Genomic DNA, 24380 nt, shown 5'->3' with positions numbered 1-24380 from the left:
TGGAGATTTTACTTTGGGATTAAATAATAATGTAAGAGCTTGTTTCTTTGAGAAAAAGCTAAAAAATAGCAGTAATATCATGAGCATGATGTGGCATGGGTGGTAAGACCTCTGTTATTTATTGTTTGTTTACTCAGCCCCTGAGAAGCAGAGAGGAAAGCTCCCATTATGTGCTGTCAGAGAACGTGTCTGCCAGGAGATAAGCAACCGTCTGCTTTAGCAAGCAGCAGATTACAAAATGGCCTTCGCAGCCACTCTTTCAGCCTCCCTGAAAACGCAGCCAGTTCTGAACCCCGGGAAGGCCCTATTGCTTAACATGGGATTTTCCACTTTGCTGGTACTAAAGGGAGGCATTTGTGTGGGGCAACCTGTTGGTGCAGTTCCCTTCTGCACAGGCCGAGCAGTGGCCTTCAGGGTCCTCCTGCAGCCCCCTGATGCTGGTGGGGGCAGCTGCCAACACAGGGCCTGCGGGTCCCTCCTGTGTGGTAGCCCAGATCCTCAGTACTGGTGGGTGCCCAGAGCTAGCAGTGTGTCATGACCTACATGTTGCAGGGTGTTTCCTAGAAAGCATAGAACTAGAAATAGTAATTATTTTTAATGTACATACCCATATATTTACACCTATGTAGAAATGTGCATGCAACATATTAAAATAAAATATTGTGGAGTCGAACACACAGTGGTGCCACTTACCGAACCCACCACCTCCTCTCATTTCCCCAACCTCAGAGTCTGGGTGGTTGTTGGATATAACGAGCTGTTGTCTTGACTCGTAAAAACTTAGGAGTTTGATTTGGCAAAAAAATTAAATAATAAACAATATCATACAGAATTCATCCAATCCGAGGCCATTGCCAGTGTCTACCTAGAACTACTTATGCTTCTTAAAGCCTTTCATGGGTTGTCACTGAAACTGAGCAGTATTTAAAGCCATGTCAGATTATCCCTGTTTTCTAAGTAGTATTAGCCTGTCAAGGTAAAGGCTTATAATCTTACACTTGCTTGACAAGCTGCATTATTTGTACTGTAATGTTAATTTGTGCTGAGGCTCCACAGTTAGTTGTAGTTAGATTTTATGAAACCTGACATTTAATGTTCCCTAACTCTAAATAAAAATGGGCCCCTTGATCAGTTTTTCCAGTGGAACACTCGATTAATCTCTTCTGGTTTGATTTAGTGTCCTGCCAAATGCTGAGTTTAAACTTTCTTACAAGTATTTATTTTCAGGAAGGCTGATGATATCAATAGCAGAAGGGAGATAGATGGATAGATGCCGAAGGGGACCATCGTGATCTTTCTTTGTTTGGAAGAGAGATGCTTTGTTTGTAAGGGCAAAGAGGATTGTTCCATGCACAGAGATGATCACAATGACTGATTTATGAAGGTTGTTTCAATGTAATCATACTTTTAAAGTTTACTCCGGCTTCTATCCAGTATTTAGTTTGTTAAGGTGTTGACACAATTTTGCTGACATTTTTCTTAAGTGGATTATGCTCACAGCCAGTTTTTCAAAGCAAACAGATGGCTTTTCAAACAGAGCATGCCCACAGATTATTTTTTTTATGGTGTCTCTAGAATTATGACAGCTCTGTCAAAAGGGGCTGGTTTGTCATTAATTTTCTGGTGACAGATGATTCAAAATCATTTTTGCTCCTTCAGCTTGCTCAAATGAACCAGCTGTTTAAAAATAAAAAATATAAGGAGACTAAGACATAAATCAATTGGTCTGCACATGAATGGAATTGCACTATTTTGATAAGTCCATTTCTGTTTTTAGATCACTGTAAAATAAGAATGTCTTCAAAACATTGGAAGTATGCTCAGGAGGAGTGTTTTTCTTCTTGGAACGAGAAGACATGTTGTACATTGCTTCAGACAAAACCTATAATCTGAATTGCCTGGTTACTTAAATGTGAAATTGGAATATGCATAAGGGAGAGCGGGTGGCTCAGCACCCTCACATGGGGTGTGAAGTCCCTTGGCTTCTGGGGACTTCAGAGAGGAGTCTTGGCAGGGCGGACTCAGGCTGTCGTCTTCTGAGCGGAGCTGTATCAAATCCCAAGTAGTTTCCTTTAAATGAGTCTCAGTGAGTCCCTAGGCAGTTTGTGGGCCACCCTGAGAAAGATTTCCACATATTTCCCGCACTCTGAGAAGCAAGATGACATGAATAAAGCGACATAGACTCTGCTGAAGCTCTTTGTGTCAGCTTACAGAGCTGCATACATCTTGTGCTGCTGCATGAAGGGAAATCCTCCTCCTCCTCCATGCACAGTGTGGGTGATTGTTCCTGCTGCCTGGCGAGGTGCTGGCCATGCCACAGCAGAGGACAAGCTTCTAGAAGTCTTTCCGCAGACACCTCAACTAAAGGGATGCCAGGTGCTTCAAGGTACTGGGCCTTCATCATCATCATTTTGCCTTTCTGTTGCACTGGCTCTCCCAAGTTTGGGGCTTAGTTGCTCTTGGTGCTGTAGGGATGTCTATTTTGAGTTGTTTCTTGTGCTAAGGGAATACATAGTGCCAGGTATTGACTGTTAAGTATTAAGTTAAGGCTGCAAAGTATCATCACACCGATATTGTCTTGCATGTTGGTGCAGCCTTTGGTGTCTTCAGTCCCCTGTGTGTGATAAAAAAAAGCAGCAGCCCCACTGCAGCTGGGTCTATTTCATCCTAAACCCAAATTATTTAAAACTGCCTTTGCGTAGTGAGGAATCTACCACCCTTTTTGATAACATTATCGTGTCATTAATGACAGTGCTGTCGGATCTCTTTGCCTATGGTGTGGTGCGTTGTCTCTCTTGCTACACTCCAGCATGATTCCTGTGCCATTTGCAGACAGGGAGACTGGGGCACGCCGGGTACTCGAGGCAGCTACGGGGCTCCTGCATTCCAGCCTACCACCTTTAACCATAAGCTCAACCTCTGTCCTAAAAGCAAGACCATGGCTATGTGGAATATGTGCTGCATAAATTACTCTTGTTTTGTTTTTTTCAAACCATGTCTGCTCACTGGATCCCAAGCTATTTGTCTGTGTATTCCCGTAAGCGTCATGCTGCTGAGATACAAATCTCTTCAAAAGAGCTTCATACCAAACAGCACAGAGCCACTCGCACAGTCCCAGTGCTTTTTGTTATTCTTGCATCGACTTGGATTCCCAGCATCTGGCTAGCGATTTGTATTGTTCAGCAGGGAAAAATTCATGTCACCAGGAGATGAGGCAATCACGTTCCTGGGTGCGGGCTGCCATCCTGGCTGACGTGGTTTCCCACATGGTGTTTACCAGTGTGGAGGGACTTGCAAGCCACCATTGTTTCTTCGTTGTGAACATTGTTTGCGGGGCTCAGGCGGTGCAAGTCCGGTGCCAGGCGCTGGTGAAAAGAGAACTGTGCTCTCATCAGTGTGGGATAAATCCTTCCTCTTAGGTCTGGGGAAAGGGAGAGCAGAGAGATGCTCCCACTGCTGGAAGGTGTCGTGCTGTGACTCCTCCAAACACATCTGGTTTGTTTTGAAAACCTAAGGAGGGTCGGTCATCACTATGCCCCGGGTACTGCTGTTAATATCTGTTGTCTCCTCTGGGACCCGACAAAGCATCTGTGGGTTTGCAGGAGGTCAGGTTAGGTTGCAGGGATGCGAATATGACATTTCAGTCAGCGGAGGTATCCCTTCTGAATATGCGTATAACATGCTGCAGCGGGTGGTGTACTTTAAGCTGTAGTTCAGGTGACATTAGGAGAAGAGCAGCTCAAGTTCTTAGTGATACTGAATTTTAATAACCAGATGCATCTCCTGGCTTTTATTTACTTGTATCCGCTAGCACCAGAATCTTGTTGCTTCACGGCACTTGAGATATCAATATTGCATAAATATTCATTTTGGCATTTCTGAACACCAACTCCTTAATACAAATTTCATGTAACATGTTTTTCCTGATAGTTACAAGTTGGATTGACATCCTGTTAGTCACCTCACCTTTAAATGCTCTGAGATGGTACAGACACGTGCTTTTGCTCGTGAAGTCCCTCATTCCCATTCTCCTGCTCAAAGGTCCCAAACAAAACAGTTCAAATGGAGTCAGTGTGTCACTACAGGGTGCTGTGTTTCTTACAAGTGTGCTCTGCTAAAGGAGGGTAGCAAATTGGGGTGCAAGAAGGGGTGGGTAACCAGGGTCTCAGAACTCACAGGGGGCCCCCCAGCTGGCAGCCATTGCTGTGGGGGGAGTGTGGCACCTCTCCCACTCACCCTGCCCATTGTACTGGCCGCTGCCTTCCCCACTGAGCTGGGTACCAGGCTGCAAAAGGGGCTTCAGTCCCTTCCTCCCGGGCTAGTGATCACAAGGAGGCAGAGGGGATTTGAGACAGAACCTGGGACCTGTTCTAGAGCATCAAACAGTGTGTCAGAGACAGGAGAGCAGTATTGCCGCTTTCGGTTCTGAGTGATGTGTGTGATCCCTGACTCTCTCCTGCGTGTCTGTCTGTGCATCCCCAGGGCCAAGGAGATCTCCTGAAGAATGCCAAGAACGAAGCCCTGGAGAACATGAAGCAGATCCAGCTAGCATGCCTGTCATGTGGACTGAGCAAAACTGGAAGTGGGCATGCAGATGCCAAGTCGAAACGGTGCCTGGAGGCAATACAGGAGAAGGATACCGGAGATGAGAACGGGAGGCTGTGAAGGGGAAGCAGAGCAGTTGCATTTGTCCAGATTTCAATAACTCTAAACTATTTTTTTAAAGCATTTAAAAATTCACACAGGAATGCCCTCTACAGGGTGTTGATAGTATTAAAATCCTCACAATGTCAGTATTTTAATGCAGTTAATTTATCTAAGTTAAACTCTGGTAGTGAGATTTCTAATGAAGCCAAGCTGTCTGTATGCAAGTGTGTGTGTGTGCGCACACATGCAAATCCTGTAGACACCCTTTCATGCATTACATTAGTCATTTGCTAATTTATTCCTTTGTCATCTTTGAATAGGCCTGTTCATTCTGAAGATCAAAACAAATAGAGAGTACTTGTATCAGTTTTGTGCTTTATTTTACTCTCCAGCTTTTATAATTTAACTTATAGGTTACATTACTGTTACGCTGTTTAAACAAAAAAAATGCAACAACAAATGTCACCGACAGCTGTTTTTGTGAGGACAAAACCAGTGGTTTGCTGCACATCCTGAACGTGATTTTTAATGAACAATTCAAACCAAGTAAACGGGATATTAAATGGTCAGAGTTGCTGGATAGATTATGATCAGATTTGAGGTGTACATTTCACTGGATTTTAACAAACTGCTCTTCGGGATACACCCAGACAGCACGTGCTAACCTAAGAACTAGTTGATTTATTTCATTCCAGTAAATCGTTGCTACCTTGTAGACCTGCAGGACAGCTACAGTCTTTGCTGATAGGCACTAGCTTGTGTAATAATGACCGTAGCTAGTCAGCCCCGTAGTTACAAGGAGAGCTGTGAATATCCTTCGGTGATCATGAACTCTGAAGGTGAGCTTCAGTCTGTTCTGAAACACCCAGTGATGCCGGTATTGGAAGGAAGGTTTTACAGGTTTCACAAACTGTGAAATTTGGTTTACAGTGGGAGGTGTGAGAGGTCAGATCTTGCTTGCTGCCTTCTGCTTAGATGTTGAAGTCAGTTGGATGAAGGGAGCAGGATCTGGCCTTACGTTTTTGTGGTTAAGAATTGTGCTGTGCTAGACATTTGAAGCAAGGCTGCAGAACTGCTACAGATGTAGTGTAGAGAATAGCTTGGGGAAAAAACAGGCTACCAGCATTTTTGTGCAGCAGTTACAAATACCCTGACACGTCATATGTTTAGGATGATTTTGAGAATTGGATACCTCCTTGTTGCGCTGTAGAAAGGAGAAGGAGAATGTCACAAAGCAATGCGCCCTTGTCCCTCCCACTGTCCAGTTCATGTATACTCACAACATTCATTTCAATCGTTTAAATACTGTGCTTGAGTGTAGTATTTGTGTTACCTTTAACAGGACTAAGTGTTTTATGGTTATAAAAAAGACTATATTTATTTAAAGCATTGCTTTTATTTTGAAAAGCTACTTTTTAAATTAATTTGATTAACAAATATGCTAATTTTCTGAACCTAACAAAAAGTAATTACTGAAAGTTTGACCATTTGAGAATCTTATATAGCTATTGTGTTAAGTTATTTTTGATTTCTTAATAACACTATTATGTTCATGCTGCACATTACTGAGAGAGTAAAGCTATGAAACAACTTTGACCCATGTTTTTAAAGTGATTTAACACAGAAGGTAATCAGCAAGACTTGGATAAAGGTGGGTTATGGTGGGTAAGTTGCTTGAGATGCAGTTCCAAATAGGAACTGTATTATTGCAAAAGTTATAACTCAGGTGCCTTAAATACCATTTCAGTAAAACCTGCCAGACTTGTTCAGATCCAACCCTAAATCCTTTGTTTATCTCTCGATTAAATTATGAGTGAGTATTCAGCCTTTGTTGAGGTCTGGCAAGAGCTGTGTTTTGTGTTTCAGGCAAGGCATAAAGCCCAGATCAATGGTGTAACTGTGCACGTTCACGTTTTGCCCTCCTGGGTTACCTTCCTGATTTCATCACGTTTATATGAAAAACAGCACTTGGCCTTCAGTGTTTACAGTTATGGAGGATGGAAATTGTTAATCTAGTACCACCTTCGGAAAGCATCTCTTGGAAGGCAGAGGTTGCTTCAGGAAGCTTGCCTCTTGGTGCTTCATTTAAACCTAGAAATAGCTTGATTTTTTCAGTTTGAAAGGCTATCCTAATGCCTGTACAGGAGCAGCTGGCAAAATACCTTCTAGTCCTCCTTCCTTCTCTGATGGTATAAACAAATGAACGTAAAAATACCTAGAGAGAAGGTCTTGCTTTCTGTGCTCACATGGAAAGGGGTATCATGTAGCTCTTGCTCTATATGTATTTGCACACCCAGAAGACAGTGGCTGGATGGAAATCCCATAGCATGCATGCCCACACCTTTCATGCCAGGTTTAGAATTCATGTTGTGTCCTGTGCCAAGGTGATGCTGTGTGGCTTTCTGTGCCAAAATACAGGGAGCAGAAAACCTTGGGCACCCTGGACTGACCCCAGTGGCTGGGACTGTGCCTGAGCTGGTGGCCACAGCCCTGCAGCTGGAGCAGCTCCACCTTCCCTCCTACACGAAGAGGGTTGGCAGCAAAAGCTCATCTCCTCTGTGCCCCTCTCAAAGTCACTAGGAGTGGGAGTGGATGGTAAAGTGTCAGTCAGCGTAATAAAAATGCAGTCTTGAAGCCATGAAAAATCATGTTCCGCATCAACAGCAACAACACAGAGGGGCCTAACAGCCTGGCCTTTCAGGGTGGGTTTCATGACGTGCCTGGCTTCTTGCAGTGGCGCAGCCACGATTTGCCTGATGTTCCACCTGAATAGGAGGATGTTGTGTATAGCACTTCTGGGGGAGTGATGTCAGGAAAGGGTTATGGGTATTTGCAGTTCTTTACAGTGTGTTTTAGCCACTAGAAAACAGAGAAGCTCTCAGGGACTGGCATAGGGAGGTGCCTTCCAGAGGCAATATGGGAGTGAATCTACCTGGGTTCTCAATCCACTTCTGCCACCGAGTCCTACATCCTTACAGTATCTATTTTCCCTGTGTCGTTCTCTCATCTGTAAGATAAGACTGATGATGTTTTGCTTCCCAGGCACGGATTAGGTGACAGATTTCTGAAACCCCTTTTAGTGTGCTGGTGCTCTCAGGAGAACATTCAGGCACTGTGTCTGGGCTGTCCTGTAACACCAGTGTCTGCCAGGTCCTCCCACCGCTGGTGAGTGCAGGTGGGCCAGCACGTGTGAAGGCTGAGCCATGACCTGCTCCCCTCTCCTGAGGGCACCGGTTCCTTCAGTGCTCAGAGGTACGTTGTCCACATGCTTATGTGTCTGGTACCTACCGAACTGCGCCTTTGGTCTAGTGTGGCAGAGGGGCAGTTGCCTCCAAGGTGTTAAGTTCCTGCAAATTTTCCAAGGAAAGATGAGATGGGTGGCTCAGAGGGGCCCTGGCAGCACCTTCCCTGGGCATGAGGCTGCAGCATGACCTCTGTGGGTAAGGCACCAGGGCCCACAAGAGAGAGTGGATGCAGAGGTTTCACTTGGATTTTGCTTCTTATGTACACGAAGGAATCCAGCCACGAAGCACGGGAAACGAGGCTAAATTATTCCAGCTGTTCACACACCTGATTAGTCTTAAATCAGCAGGAATAGTTCTTACCAAATTTCACGTGCTGGCATGACCAGCAGGAACGACCCCTTCCCCTTCCCTCTCTTGAGCTCAGAATGAGTTAAAGCACCATACTATTCTGCTGCTTTCTGTATCATTTTTCATGCATTTTATTCCCTGTTTTTTTAAAGGGATAACATAGCTTCCCAGTGCAAACAAGGTGAGAGTTTTGCGTGTTCCTCTCTCTGAGATTCATCTCCCAAAATAGATTGTTATCAGATAATTGCATGCATGGGGAGAGCTTTCCTGTATAATAATCCATCCCTTCCATCTATTTGTTCAGACTAAAACATTAGGTCGTAGCCTCCTTGGCCTCCGTCCCACTCCTGTAGCGACAGACAGCAGCCTCGTGCAGGGGACTAACTCAGGAAGCTTCAAAAAAGAAAAAGGTGAGAGGGTCACGGAAGCAATCTCTTCTTGCCCTCCCTGCTTGCTGTGGGACTGAGCGTGGCAACCCCAGCTCGTATTGCAGCGGCAGTAAATGATGATGTACTCATTCAATAAATCTGAGATTTACTTCCTGTAAAGTGCAGTTACTTCCTAACAGGCAAAAGGTCATTGTGAAGGAGGAAAACATCTGAGCACAGTGAATGTGCACTTGGGAAAAGACAAACACCAGGCACCCGAACGCCCTCCCCATCAGCCCCTCTCACCTCCTTGGGCAGATGTGAAAATCCATAGGGTTCCATAATATTTTACCTGTAAAATTGTCTCCAAATTGCCACACCAAGCAGAAGGCGGTACGTTTCCCTGGGCAGCTGATGAGTACTGCTGGGGTGCATTTTCCGCCTCCAAAACCTGAGTGTTGTTTGAGACTGTTCTGGCGTGGAACCTTCGGGTTGTCTTTGCACAGACTCAGGCTGAGCAGTCTTGCATTTGCTTTCCACAGCAGGTCCCTGGAAAACTGTTTCCTTTTTAAAATAATATGTGAGTTCAATTACTGAGACGTGAGCAGCCGGGCCAGAAATGTGATGCAAGCACTGTCCCACCAGCTGTTCCCCTGCAACAGAGAGCACCATGTGGACATGCCCCAGGTCAAACGGGTCGTGTTTTAAATGAGGATTTTCTGCTCTCTTTGATTATTTGAAAGAGTTGATGAATAAATTGCTTTTGCAGGAAATATTTATGGATTAATTTCAAGAAAATGTGCAGAAATCGAGATCTCGGTCAACAACTCATGAGCAGGAGGCTAAAAGTGTTACGTTTGACAGCTGTTTGCTGCACACAGTCCACACAACCTTACGCCGGGAACTGGAAGAAAAATGAATGATTGCGAAAGCAGATTTATTAGTGGTATTGGAAGTATTTTTTTCCCTGTTAAATTGTGCAGTTGGGACTCTTGTTTATTGAGATGTGAATATAGTAGGGTTGGGAAGCAAACGTGATACTTGAGGCCAAAGTAAGTGAGCATGGAGAGAAGGTGTTGTGTTGGCATGTCGTGTTGTCGTGTTGCAGGATGTTGAGTTTTGGGGTCTCTATGGGTAAGCGCTGGCCAAGAGCCCCCAGAAGGGAGCCATCACCCTCCCTGCAGTGGCAGTGAAGGACTGTTGGGGCAGGAAGGAGGTTGGTAACTGGTGGGGTTGGTTTCCACCAGCAGAAGTTTGCACAGATCTCAGTGAAGGTTGGGGGCATGGTGGCGGTGGTCATTGGTCCCATCCCTGACCCATGGATTAGTGTGGCTGTGGGAGAAACCCTCAGAGGACAGGAAAGTCTGTGGCCATGGCCCTGGGACCTAGAGGCATTCCCACCAGTGGAAATCCCCAGATCTGGGTGGGTTTGCAGCAGCTGGGGCTGTGGCACTGATGGCACTGGATGCAAGCAGCTTGTCGCCGTGGCCTGGCAGGTAGAAGTGCTGTTCAATGTGGTTTCTCACTGCGGGTGTCAATCAGTTTTAAGTGACACCTCATTAAATCACCTCATTTGACTCTGGCATGCAAAATCACAAAATTGCTGTGCTTCAGTGACATAATGTGCCACTGAGAGCATTGTAGATATTTCTGCTTGCAGTACTGTATCAGGTGTTATTTTTTGTAAGACAAAACTGATGATTTTTCTTGACCCAAAAGTATTAGTCCTCAAAGTCAGTCTGACTGAATGCCTGTAGTTCATCCTCAGTCTCCGAAGTGAATTTAATCGGGAGCTTAGAATATGGGAAGAGATTGAATATGCCTGGTGAAGCATTAATTTTGGATGGCATCTAAAATGCAGCTAAATAAGATACTAGGTATACAGGAGGGAGATGAGATTAGAAGTAGACAAAGGCCGGTATTAATCTGGCTTGTCTGGAAGCACATGTGGGGAGAATGGAGGAATACGGATGAATTATTTGTGTGCTTCCTGACATAGGGTCTGCTGGACCAGCTACACATAATGCAATTAGAAATGAGATACAAATTATGATCCAGGCAGCAGGAGCTGCTATGATTATTTATGATGCTGGCGGATGGAGAAGGGTGCTGGCAGCAAAGCGCAGCGGGAGTGTTGCAGCCCTGCAGCCGCAGCGTTAGCGTGCCACGCGCAGGGGAGAGGGCGGGCGGCGCTGCTGCTCCCTCCTGCACTAAGCGGATGGGCCAAAGTATTGGTCTCTGCTGCGCTTTGTATCCGGGTTCTCCCAAAATGAAAAATGAAGAGAGCGAGCGTGCTGGAGAGGCAGAAACAAAGTACGGAAGAACATAGCGATATCAGCAAGTACAGTGCTTGCTGGTGTTGACATACTGTCCTTCCTGCCCTTGCCTTTGTGATTTGTGGGCCCCGACTCAGCCGTGCTCTGCTGGTTTGCAGCAGCCTTCCTGCACAAGGTGTTCCCAAAGCCAGAGCAGCACAGCTACACCTAAGCCAAGCCGCCGGCTCCCCCTCAGCACCGGGGCAAATCTGGTTTGCTCCTTTCCTTTGCACTCCTTAGTGACCTCTAAGTTTTACGGAGTCCAAGCAGTGAGAAGGAAATTACTTGTGCAATGACTTTGTGTGGAGCTAGTGGGCACCCAGCCTGGGGCCACAGGGAGCCTTCTCTGGGACATGTGGGGTTGCCCAGGGCTGGCAGCAGCTTGCTGTGGGGCTGCTCGCTTGGAGACTACCTGGTGAAGCCAGTTTTAAGAGGCTCAGAGCAACCACAGTGTGAGTGGGCTCAGCTCCCATCAAAGCCAAACTGTAATTTCTCCTGTTATGCTGTGACTACCTTTCACCCATACTTTGTCTGTAAGTAGCCAGGCACCTGCACAAACCAGCCCGCTGGCTCCTGCTGAGGCCCGTCCCAGCCTCCTGGTGCTCGCTGCCTCGCCAAGGCAAGCGGCACATTGTCCCGACTCCTGAGTGGGAGGGGGGGGGGCAGCACCGTTTCAGGATTGGCATTAGACTGGTTTGGAAACAGATGCTAATACTGGATGCATTGACGAAGAAAACAACCTAGAGATGTACAGCAATGGGCAGACGACGACCTGGTAGAGCATCCCCTTGTCAGATCAGCCAGAACATTTTGGAAGTGATTGAGTGCACAGTTAAGGATTGTCATCAGAGTAAATCCAAAACACCAACTCCACAAGATTGGCTTGGGTTTGCAAACAGTGTTTGAGGTTGGCTAGGACTTGGTGTGAGGCATGTGTCCCTTCCAGCAAGCAGAGGCTGTGTTTCAGAAAAGCCTACCACGATATTTAAGGCCTGAGCAGAGGCCAGATGTATGCAAGTGACTGCCTGCAATCCAGCAGGCTGGGGGGATCAGCAAATCGAGGTGGATCTGTGGGTCGGGAGCTGTGAAAACTTCCAGCATTGTCATGCCCCTCACCGGTGTGTTTCAGACTCCTACCATGTCAACTGTTGTGCAAAGGAAGGCATTTCCCTGGCCCAAGGCCATCTGCAGAGCTCAGCGCCTGGGGCAGCGTGGTGGGGCTGAGCGGGGAGAGCTCTCCAGGAGGAGCCTTTGCCTCTCATCTACACTGCTCCATCTGCCAGCCAGGTGCTGGGATGGAGGTGTTACCCAGGGTAATTTGTCAGTGAGCTGGGCACTGTCTGTTGGCACAGCTGACCTCTTTGCTGAGATCCGGAAAACCACACATAGACTTCCGTCTAAATTGCTTGCCATTTGATCCTTGTATTTGTCGTCATGGCTTGCTTGCCCCCTGCCACTGGGAGCTTTGAAAAGCTTGTGACTTTTATTTCGGCGGTGTTCTCCCATCATGGGATGTATTAGAAGAGCTACAATGAGTGCTAGTGATGGGTTGTGTCAGTTCCATAGAAGAGGAGAATTTTTTTGTTGTTCTTGTTGATTCTAATTTGATATTTCCTAGCAAGGTGATTGCAATAAACCTGCAGCTGTGATTCAGTTGGAATTGACTCTCCTAGCTCTTGAGGAGATGTGTTATGTGAAAACTGACACCATGGTCTGTCACACTCTGTGCATAGAAGCTGTTACCAGGCGATTATTTTTTTCAATGCTTAAAGGTCATAATTAACATCAAATGAACACGAGTGTCCCCAGCAAAAATGTTTCTACCAGGCAGCAAATTAAGGACAGATGAAAGTCTCCAGTGTGGAGTCAGACGACAGCATTAATGAAGACAGAATGGCACCAGTTTTGATTCCTCCCATTATTTATATGAATTGGATGTGAAAATTGACTAAATAGTATTTAGTGACGATGTGCATGGGAAAGAGCCTTAGGTCCGGTGAGGAATTTTTATTGGGTAGCCTTACAGGCTGGGGCCTCTGGATGCCAGCTATCCAGTGAGAAAAAACAGCTCGTGTCTTCCTGGTACTCAAGGCAGCAGGGAGCAGCAAGATCTGCCTTTTCCTAGAAGGCAAGCAGGACACAGTGCTCTGAGCTGTATCCTGGAGAGGCTCGGTGCATCCCTGTGCGGTACCCTCCAACCACTGGGAGCCCCCCAGGAGGGGGCCTAGAGGATCCTGCTCTAAGAAGCTGCACAATTAGCAGTGTCTCAGCCTGATGATGAGACCAGGGTGGGTTTCTGGGTACAGCAGTACCTGTAGCAGCTCCTCTCTGCATGGGGCTGCCAGCCATCTTGTGCAAGGCAGATTTTTCTGGGCAGCAAAACTCTTTCTTGAGATAGATATTGAAATAGGTGTTTTTAAGCAGCAGTTTGTCTCACCTGAATTAGTTGTGCACTTTAGGAGAGGATTTAGTTCTATCCTAACAGTGTCAGCTTCATGCTGTTCCCTGTGAGTATTTGTCGTGGAAACCCTTGAAAAGAAACCAAGCCTTTATCTGCATAAAAGACAGCTCGCTGTGACAGCCTGTCACAAAGTGTACACTTGTACAGGGCCAAGTGATGTACCTCTTCTGTCATTTTTTGTGTTCTTTGACCAAGAAAATCCAAGAAAGATGATGGGGAGGTTGTGGGGGTTCAGGTTACCCTGTAAAAACATGGAGGCAGATGCTGCTGTTTGCTGAGAAATGTTTTGTGATACTAAATGGTTTGAACCCTTACATCTGCAAAACTGAAGGAGAAAGAGAAAGGGTGGCTTTCAGCTCCACAGACCCTGTGCTCATTGCATCAGACATTGGGGTCTGAGGTGGACCATGGCACCACCATAGGGTAACTGGCCAAGAGAGTCCCCTGTAGCAAATGCCAGACACCCCCATCCCAAGCAGAGCAGCATTCCTGGCAGGAGCAAAGCCACAGGGAAGAAGTGGAGACCTGTCAGGAAGGTAAAGTGCCACGTCTTGTTTCATTTGGTACTAACATTGCAACCTGGCCTGATAGGAACATGAAGATAATCTTCGAGAGACTGAAGCAGGCACAAGGACAGTGTCATGAAATTTGGGAGGTCAGCATCAGGGATGCTAGGGCGTCTCTGCTGCTCCCGCATAACAGATTTCAGCCCCTGCACTGAGGCAAATTAACTTTTTCCTTGGGACTGGCTGTGCCTTTATAGCACATCATGAGTTTCCTTCTGCACTGAAAACAGTTGCACCTGCTCCTGGGAAAGGCAAATTGATTGTAGGGAGTTCAAAGAATGAAAACTGAGCAGGTGGCTTTCTAGATTATACACTTTTCTTGGCAAGAGCTACTTTTCTGAGCAACGTGCCTGTCTGCAAGAGAGAAGCACAGAGAGCACTGTAATTCCCTGGGATGGGAGCAGCGGTGGCGGCTGGAGAATGAAGGCTCTGCAGAGTGAAGCTGAAAGGATGAATCTGTTTAACTGCACATCCCATTAAAACGGGCGGCTGGACAGAAAATTGCCTCTAACGGCATCCAGAACGGCTGAGACGTCAGACAGGGATTTAGTGCCATTGCCCGTGTGGCCGTGTCTGCCAGAGAGACTCAGTGCGAAGCGCAGCCGTGCCTCTGCCTCCCGCCGTGGCGGAGGGTCAGCCCTTGGGCATGGGCAGAGCGGGGCCACGGGGCCTGGCACTCGCCCTGCTCAGCGCTGCGGGACGGTGCGAGGGCACAGGAGGGCTGTGAGGATGCAGGGTGGCAGGGAGGAAGGTGCGCAGCCTCTGGTCTCATGCTATATTTTAGCAAGTGAATGTCCTCCTCTTGGAGAAGGCACCTCAGTCCTGCTAGGTCCCTGCTGAGTGGATGGTTTGTGCCAGATGGCAGGGAAATAGGCCATGAAATCACCATTTTTTGTAATGCCCATTCAATGAGTGGAGAAGTTTGTCCTGTTTTCCTGGAAGGGCTCCCATGGGACTTCTGCACTCCCAGTGCTGGGACTGTCATTATTTTAATGCTATTACACCCTCCATCCATCAGGTGAGGTGATGTGCCCTCACTGGACACAGGAGGGACATGGAGGCAGAAGGCGCAGGGGATCGGCTAATGGGGATCCAAGGTCTGTGGCCGAGCAGGGAACCAAACTTCTCCCTGGGAATGCAATGCAGCCCTCGTGTTCCCTGTGCCCGCCACAACTCCCCATCCTCCACAAACCACTAAGTCCCTGGAAAACTTTTAACTGAGGAGTTAAGCTTTTCTTTAAGACAGGTGAGAGAGAGATGATGAGGGATAAAGGTAATTAATTACATCAGTCTGTCTTTTGAATGTTGGTTGTTCTGTAACTGATTGAACAGAAATTTTTGAAAGCACAGTTTAGGCAGGCATAAGATTAGCCAAGATTAATAAGGATTTCTGCCTGGTAGCCTAAATCTAATGTCCTTCAGTTAGTAATCCTTTTTTCAGGTCAGTGAATCTTCTTGTAAGAAGGAAAAGAGTATAGGTTATACAAGAGAGTTCAGGGGGTTCACTTGTCATGCGAAAGGGATTTCAAGCTGTTTTCAGCACCTGAACTGCTTCCAACATTTAAGGGAGCCCATACTGTCCTCTCAGAGGAAGCCACAAAGACATCTTCTCCTTGCGCTAACGCTGACGTTCATATGGAGAGTTGCCCAAAATGCTTTGGTTACAGAACATTACTGGTCCCTTCATATAATGGTATCTGAGCCCATCATTTAGGACAAGAGATCACAGGTACTTTTTTTTTCCCCAGAGATTGTTCTACCCATAAACCCTGGTCTGCGTAGCGTGAGCACAGGCTGTACTTCAGCGAAATCTATGAGGGCTGAGCAACCCCTTTGCTTCAGTGAAACTACTCAGGTACCACTGCTGATGGTGAGAGTTTTTGTGCTGAAGGGCAGCACTGAAAATCCAAGGTTTCCTGCAACCAAAGCACTTTCCCTTTCCCACCACAGGTAGGACATCCTTACAAAGGGCTCTGCATTGGTGACGGTGTGTTTTGAGCTGGACTACACCAGCTGCAGTCACACCTAGGCGCAGCCTGAGAGGTCTCCGTGCTGTGCCCAGCTGCAAGATGTACAGCACAGTCCCTGCTATGGGGCTGCATCTCACCATCCCTGCTGGTTTTGTTTATTCACCTTCTTCCAGCTCATGCTTTGCAATGGTTTTTAAGCAAAGAAACCTTTTTTGGCCATGTTGGTGTATGCCTACCCTTCTCAGCTGTTTCTTTCGGCCATGATGAGCAGAGGCCTTCCCAAGGAGCCTCATGCTTGCTGCTGCTGTGCCACAGTCTTCTACCTTATCCCTGGCTCTGCTGGTGAAAGGTTCCCACTGAGCTGTGTGCTCCTGGCAGTGCCCAGGAAATCAGCAAACACTGAGCAAAGTGATCATGGGCGGGTTTCCACTGAGCATGTCAGGTCTCTTCAGAGGGCTTCTCCACCTCTGCTTGTGCTTGGCTTTAAGAGCCAAAGGCACTTTAAGTCTCTTCTGTGTTATTAACTTCAGGCACTGCAGTGCACCTGGTCACTGGGTTAAAACTCCTTTAAAGTGCTGTACAAAGGGGAAAGCAAAGCCTTTTCTATAATGGCTTCAGGTGCTGCAACAGAAGAACAACTGAATTGTTTAGAAAATAATCACCTTAAAGCCCCTGCTTTGATGGTGTGTCCTTCTTGTGCGAGTTTGTGCTCAAATTGCTCCCTTGGGCTGTGCAGCGTGAACAGAGGATGAGGAGGCTGTGCCCATCCTTGCAGGCACCACACAATGACACATGTCATTTCACCACATAGGCATTTCCTGGGACCACTTCTCTATTCATCCTACAGGCTTGATCAAATTCTCCTGTTTCCAAGAGCTGAGATAATGCTGCCGGTGCTCCCACCCCACAGCATCTGTGAGGCAAAGCCTTAATTTAAACCTCAAGGAGAGAGATTTGTGTTAATGTGTCAGATGTCACATTTATGAAGGGCTTCAGTGTGAGCATGACCAACTACTGTGACTCAGCTGGTATGTTGTAACTTGGTTGTCTGTTTGTACCCCAAGAAAAAACTTGAATTCAGTTTTCCAGTTAAGCATATTATTATATATATAAGCCATTAAGGCTAAAGTAGTTGTGAATGTGACTACCCCCAATAGCGTTTGATGCAGTTTAACAAAGTTGCCTTAAATTCAGACCTTTAGTTAATGGAGAGTAAATGTCTTGTTTGACAAGCGCTGAGCTGGAGAGCTGCCCATGGATGCAGGGCAGCTCCCAGTGGGTTAACGCGTCACTGCTGCTCAGCGATCGAAAACTGGCAGCAAGGTGAGAGAACAGGGCAGTTAACCAAAAAGCTCCAAGGTAAAGAAATCCCAGTCTGTTAGGCCACGTTTTGTCATTATAATCCCTCATGCTTTGACCGAGCCATATGGCAGTAGTTCCTTTCACAGCTCATCCCTGGGGCACAGGTGATGCCAATCTCCCACTTGTAAATTAGCTGGTGCATTGATAAATTGGATGGCAATGTGAGCTGCAGCAGATTACTGCACAGTTACTCCCCAGCAGTTAATGTGGTACCATGCTTTCATCTCTCTTGTCTTGCCAAAAGGGAGACAGGAGTGCAGAAGTGCTGGCTGGTGGTCAGGGCTCTCTCAGTACTCACCACCCACCATCCTCCCTGCTCCTGTCCTCTGGAGAAGCTGAGGAGACCCTGCCCTCATTCAAGGGCAGCATCTCTCCCTTGCAGAAAGGCAGCTGCTGAGGAGGTTGCAGCAGCAAGGACACAGCTTAGGGACCTGAGCCAGCCCATGGTCACATCAAGGGATGCGACTACCTCTGCCCCTCCATCTCCTCTGGTGCCAAGGTGAGGGCAGTATCTTCCATGCCTGTGTCAGGCGAACCTGGCTGATTCCCATCACCTCTGGGGAAAAGCTTTTCTTGCCTTTGTCTTGGAGGGATGTTGGGGGTAGTATAGATGCACCTCAGCCTGCGAAGCCTCACTCTAGGTTTTTTGGGGAAGCATGCCATTCAGCCTGGAGCTTCTAGGTTTCACGTGTTGTTCAGCCTGGAGTAAGTATCTGACCTACTGCTGAGCTGGCAGCCTGTCCTCTGTTTGCATGAGGAGCTGAGAGATTTTCTGTGCTAAGTGAACACCCTCCAGGCTTGGAAGGGGCTGTGCTGTTATTCCTCTGCTTGGCAGGGCTTCTGCACTCGTGTTTTCTTCTGAATCACAGAGTTCAGTGGTGCAAACAACTCTGTTGCTGTAAATGAAACTCAGGCAAACTAGAGAGCCCATACCACATCCACCGGTAAAGGTTTTAAAATGAGCTCTTCCTATTATCTATGTAAAGAGGAGTCCCTAGGAATCATCTTCCACTCTTTCTCTCAAATCATTAGGGTATATGAATGACTGCTGACTATCAGAGGGGAGATGAGTAGCGATGGGAGTCTCCTGGAGGCCTGGAGCAAGCACTGTATGTTTCCATTTTGGAGGGAATAACTTCTTGTGCTGTGACTTTGTGGGAAGCAAGGAGTGAATTTTTCACCCTGACTTCCAGGTTGCATGGAATGAATTCTTTTTGTGGATGAGAGAAAGCTGAACAAATGTGGCTGCTTTGAATCAAAGCTACCTTTTTCTTGTACTCTGATGCAAACATGAAGCAAGTAGTACAGCTTTGGCATGATCCTCAACCTGCTGTTTTTCAATATTTATTTTGCATTGTTTCAGATGGATTTAAATTAATATAATTTATTCACCACCCATTTGGCATCTTTATCTGAGTTTAATATTCACCTGTGGCTTAAGTAAAATTAATATTTCAGACCTTAAACTATGTATGCACTGCAGCACTGCTGGCATCTCAGCCTTAAAGACCTTTGTGCAGTTATTTGAGTTTCACCCATTTTTTGGTGTCTCCCAGAAAACAATGGGGAACTTTTGCTGGCCTGCTGGAGAGCAGTGCCTGGCTGCAGCAGAATGTGCGCTGTGGGATGTGGGTGGGGAGGCTGGCAGAGCTGCCCCCATGCTGGCACCTCAAAAGCCTCCTCCTTGAATGCCAGCCCTGAGCCCTTTGCTTTCCCCCTTCAGCAGCAGAGGGCTGCCCTGATCCTCTCCCACCTCTGTTTTTCCCTTTGTTGTGGGTTTCTCCCTGCTAAGCATTTCCTTGGCCATGTTTTCTGGGTTTTATTCTCCCCTCTCCCTTTCTTCCCTTCTTCCCCGGTGAGCATGGTGCAGCTCCCTGGCAGTTGCCATAGAGATAACAGAGCCTTATCTCTATCTCTGCTTTTCTCTCCCTCTTTGAAAGGGGCTCACTATCCTTCTTTAGCGTGGCTGGCTGAGCCAGCTGTATCAACCCCATGTGCCAGCCTTCCTTGCACCCTAAGCAGGCCGTCCTGCAGACTGACGAGCTGCCTACCCCTGTCCTGGGATGGATGGCTGAGCCATTACATTGTACTTTAGGCTCCCAGTAAGCCATACTGGTCTGTGCACACTAGTGGAGGACACTGAATCTCCAAGTAGCCCCGTGGCATGACTGGATCTATGATCCTGCTGGCCCTTCCCAGTTCCGTGCCTCTAAATCTCAATCCACCTTCTGCCTTCAAGCTGCTGGGGACCCTGGTTCTCCCTGCGTGCAACAGCCAGAGCAGCAAGAGTGCCAGTGCCTGTGAACACCGGAGTACTGTGAACCCCTGCTTGCCTGGGTGGGATGTGCAGGAGAGAGAGAGGCAGATGGATAAAGAAGGGGTAAGGGACTTCACCGTGGTCAATCCTTTTATTTCCCTCCCTCTGTGCCCTGGCCATGACTTCAGGTTGCTGCAAGCTGTAGCTGACTCAGTAGCGGTGCTGTGAGATTCATAGCTGGTGACTGCTTGGGAGATGAGAGGTAACTGGTTTTTCTCCTGATCTAATCTCACACTCCAGGGGGAAGAGATGATGTGGAAACTAAGCAAAGTGCTGAGAGTTAGTGTCCTCTGCTGACCTCATGAATATGATTATCTGAAAGGATGACTTTTACTTGGCAGTTTTGTACATGTTGTTCCAGAGCTATTATCTTGTGCGTTGATTCAAAGTGATCAATATGCCTTCAAGAAGTTTTTCCTAAATACTTCTGACAAATTATTAATAGAAGTCATTTGAGCAGTCAGACTATTCAGAAAACTTAGACTTCTTACTGTTCAAAAGGTTGGCTGCTGGGACTGCAAGATGCAAAATATTAATTTTGCTTTACACTTTTCTGAGAAGAATTTCTGACAAAGAGAAGCTTTGCTCTTTTGAAGTGCCATAGAAATAGCAACACGATCACTCCAAACTCAGAGACTACATTTGATCAGATGCAGACAGAGGTACCTGAAGAGCCTGTGTTTTCCTCCCATGTTCGCAGACATTTAGAGGAAATGTGTCTCTATATGGCAAAAATGAGCAGGACAGCAGAGAACTTTTCAAAGTTCAGAAAAGGGAGTGTATTTGAACAGAGCTTCTCAAGCACTGCAGGATAAAACCCGTCCTGTTTCCACCTAAATTGGAATAAAGGAGGGAAATATGAAGTAAGTGATACTCCTAATGTGCACTTCCCGTTAATTGTTGAATGTTACAGAAAATATTATCTCTATCACTTTCAGCAGGGCACAAGGGATCTGCCTAGAGATGGAGTCACAGGGAGACGACTGTCTTCCCTGCAGAGACTCAGATGGAAGAGGCGCTTTGATAGGGTAAATTAGATGCAGGACAAAGACTTTCTGATCACAGCTGGTTTCAGTGGGCTTATTTTAATGGGAAAACTCTGAGCTGAGGGCAAGCTCTGCTAATGACTCAGAGTTGTGCATTGCAATAAAGGAGTTGTAGGGTTTTTTATTTTTAATACTTCTGAGATTTCCTGTTCCCTACTGACACCACCACTAAAATGTTAAAAGATCTGAAGGGATGGAGAACAGCCCACTTGTAGTGTTTGCTTTCCTGCCAAGCAGCCACTAGCAGGGCAATTTTACCAATCAGACAGGACCCAAAGAAAATTTTGCTGCAACTTGGTAAAATCTGCCTGTGTTGTTCAAGAGAGGAAGAATTGCCTGTAGAGAAGGTGCTGGCTTGGCCCTCTGAAGCCTAAAGCTGAGTTTGAGACATTCTGAGTTGTTTTGGAAAAGTGCCTAATCCTTGTACGCCCCTTTAAAGCGTTGACTGATTCTTTCCGAGTGAGGCCGGACTCTTTCTGTCACAAGCCATTCCTGGCAGTGACAATACTGTATGTTCAAGGTCCTGCCACCACAGGATCCTGATCTTGTCTGGAGACTTCTTGGACCAGCTGAAGGATAGCTATAAAAATCAAAATGCAGGATGTGGAAAGTACAAAACTAGTTGTGTATATATAAAGCCGGCTTCTGTCATCAGACTACTCTCCAGTACAGTGGATTGTGGGCCAAGGTTATTTGGTGATGTGCTAACTGGCACTACCTCTGGGTTTCAGGCTGTTACTGCTTTTGGAGATTTCTGCTTGTCCTATGGCTGATGGATGAGTGTTTTAGGCCTCAAAACTGTCCAAGCAGCACTTCTGAGCCACTGGGATTATAAGTATGAAATAGTTAAAAAAAAGTCACTACTTTCTCCCCATGCTGACTCAAGAAAATAGTTCAAACAGATAACAGCTTTGAGATAACCCAGATGTGTATATGTTTCCCTTAGAACTGGAGCCTAGCATGTGTTTATGGTTGCAACAGCTGTACGTGTGCGTGTCCCCTCCAGCGTGGCCAACCTGTGATCCAGTGGAAGCAGCCGTCGACTCCAGCAGCCTGTCTGGCACCCAGTGCACTGGCTGCTGTAGCAGCACCAGGGTAGGGAGTGACAGGTTTAATACTGTCACTGCTCTGCTGAACGATGTTGTTGGAGCTGAAATAAAACTGCAGTGTCTGAAGCCAGCGGCTCTGCAGACCGGGTGAAGGATGTTCCAGCTGTACTGATCACTGCGAAGTTTCCAGAAATATATCTGTGCTGCTTCTCCCAGAGTATTCTGAAAAGTGCTGCAGGGAAACAGCAAGGGACACAGGTGGCCAGCGGCTCCAACACAGCCCCGGTCCTAAGGGGAAAACTAGTCTAAACACATAAAAGTCTGCCAGTGTGCATCTGTGTCTGAACCAGACACTGAATTTTTCACTTCTTTCTTATGCCACTGAGCCAGCAGGGCTGCCCGTTCGCCGGGCTCACCATGAGCACTTGCAAGCCTCTGGGGCAGCCCAAGTGCCAGCTTTTTGAGGGCTCATTTTGGGACATTCATGGTGACCTCACCTTCGCAGGTTGCCCAGTTATTCATGTCTGTGGTGTCTTCATTGCCCCTACCTTGTGGTGCTCATGGATATGGCCCAGCACAGCTGTCTGTGGTACTGTTACAGTGGCTGGATGAGTATGCACAGCGTCTGCTGCTTCCAGAGACAGTTCAGAAAGCAAACAAGATGAATATGTCCCACATTAACACATCATCAGTAACCAAGTATACAAAGGAAGAAGATGGTGGCCTTGATGGAAACTGTCTGAGTGAAGCCAAAGGTGCTTCTAAATTTCCACTTCCTCTTGCCAAGGTATTCTTTGCCAAAAAAAAAAAGTCGCATTTTGAGCATAAACTCTGCCTTGCTTTAGGGTTGGAGAATCTGGGGGGTTGTTTGTTTGTTTGTTTGTTTTTTTTCTTCTTGCACTGATTTCCTGGCTATTCCTGCTTGAAAGCTTTACTGGACAATGACTAAATCCTTTTGTCTTGCCTGCCAAATAAAGCAGTTCATCACAAGCAAAATATGTCATGTATCACGTTTTGCAGACAAACCGGAAAAGAACTTGGATGTTTCACTTCTTCTGAACTTGCAGCCAGATCTCAGGAGCTGTCATATTCAAGCTATATGGCAAAAGCCTGCTTTGCAGTAACTCCACAGGAGCCTCACTGAACTATCTTTAATAAAGATTGGGCCATACTCTGAGCAGTAACCTGAATTGTGCTACCCTTGCGCACAAAGGTGTGGTGGTTCTGTTTCATGAAGGGTCCCACAAAGTTCATAAGGATTATCTGGTGAGTAGAACTGTTTGTGTGACCGGGTGTGCAAGGCTCAGCAGTGAAGTTAAATGCGCTCTTTGTATGCAGTGTTTTATGTCCCAAGAAACAGCATATTCAAATGCTGGTTATAACAGCAATCTGTCTTCTGCAACAAAAATATTGGACAAGAAGTTGGATCAAAGACGTCTTTTGGGCCTAATTACTTACAACTTTCCTTCTTTTGAGACCACTGAGTCAGCAACAAGGTTTTCCTGGGAACTCTGTGCACCTGACAGCTGGATGTCCTTCACATGAGCAGATTTTAGTGCGGTTTCAGGAACTCTGCTTGTTGCTCTTTTCCCAGGAGAAGGCTGAAGAAAGGTGTTCATGACCTTGAGGTGTGATCTAACCCTGAAACCTGGGGTCTCTGGGTTACCACAATGTCCTGGTTTTGGCTGGGATAGAGTTAACTTTCTTACTAGCAGCTAGGATAGGGCTGTGTTTTGGATGTAGGATGAGAGTGATGTTGATAATACACTAGTGTTTTCAGTTGTTGCTAAGCAGTCAAGGCCTTTTCTCCTCCTCCTACCACCCCACCACAAAGTAGGCTGGGAGTGCACAAAACTTGGGAGATGACATGACCAGGACAGCTGATCCCAACTGACCAAAGGGATATTCCATACCATGTGACATCATGCTCAGCATATAAAGCTGAGGGAGGAGGAAAAAAAGGGAACATGTTTGAAGTTATGGCATTTGTCTTCCCAAGTAATTATTATGCGTGATGGAGTTCTGCTTTCCTGGAAATGGCTGAATACTTCTCTGCCGATGGGAAGTGGTGAATGAATTCCTTGTTTTGCTTTGCTTGTGTGTGGTTTTTCCTTTACTTATTAAGCTGTCTTTATCTCAACTCATGAGTTTTTTCACTTTTACTCTTCTGATTCTCTCCCTCATCCTGCTGTGGGGGAAGTGAGCGAGTGGCTGTGTGGTGCTTGGCTGCCGGCTGGGGTTAAACCGTAACACAAAGTTTCTACTGGAATATTGCAAAGAGGTACCTAGAAAAGAACCATATCTTTATGTTTGTCATTAGGCGTTACCATGCTGTCAGTTGGGTCATCACAATGTCTAAGCCTGCTCTCTCAGACAGGCTCGCTCACTGTCTTTGTAGAGCAGAGGGCGTCTTGTCCTGAGGTCTAGACCACTCCGGAGGCCTGAGTGTATTTGACCTCGGCCAGGTTTGCTTTTGTCTGTGGCTGAGCAGAGATGTGGCCTGGGCAGCCCCATCTGCTAGCAAGTATCCTGTATCCTCAGCTCAGCTCTTGCTAAACAGTGTGCCCTTGTGGCCATGTAGACCTGGGCTACTAGCCATTGGTGTGGGCAAAAAGCAGGCAGGTCTAAGCCTCGGTAAGTTTGAATATGCTCTTGAGACTGCTCCTCATCCCAGAGCATATGCAAG

At 46.7% G+C, this 24380-nt stretch overlaps 1 protein-coding gene across 1 annotated transcript in view; it reads left to right on the top strand.

Moving 5' to 3' along the window:
* PLCL1 (phospholipase C like 1 (inactive)) overlaps window positions 1-4665 on the top strand; it is a 208774-nt gene extending 204109 nt beyond the window's left edge. Inside the window, exon 6 of the mRNA XM_074145356.1 lies at window positions 4483-4665. Coding sequence (XP_074001457.1) covers window positions 4483-4665 — 183 coding nt within the window. The remainder of the gene's footprint in view (window positions 1-4482) is intronic.
* The last annotated feature ends 19715 nt before the right edge of the window (window positions 4666-24380 follow it).

The sequence above is a fragment of the Numenius arquata genome, chromosome 3 (assembly GCF_964106895.1).
Source record: "Numenius arquata chromosome 3, bNumArq3.hap1.1, whole genome shotgun sequence".
In the NCBI taxonomy this organism is placed as follows: Eukaryota; Metazoa; Chordata; class Aves; order Charadriiformes; family Scolopacidae; genus Numenius; species Numenius arquata.
Note: the sequence above shows the minus strand (reverse complement) of the source record. Positions and strands in the feature narration are given on the sequence as shown.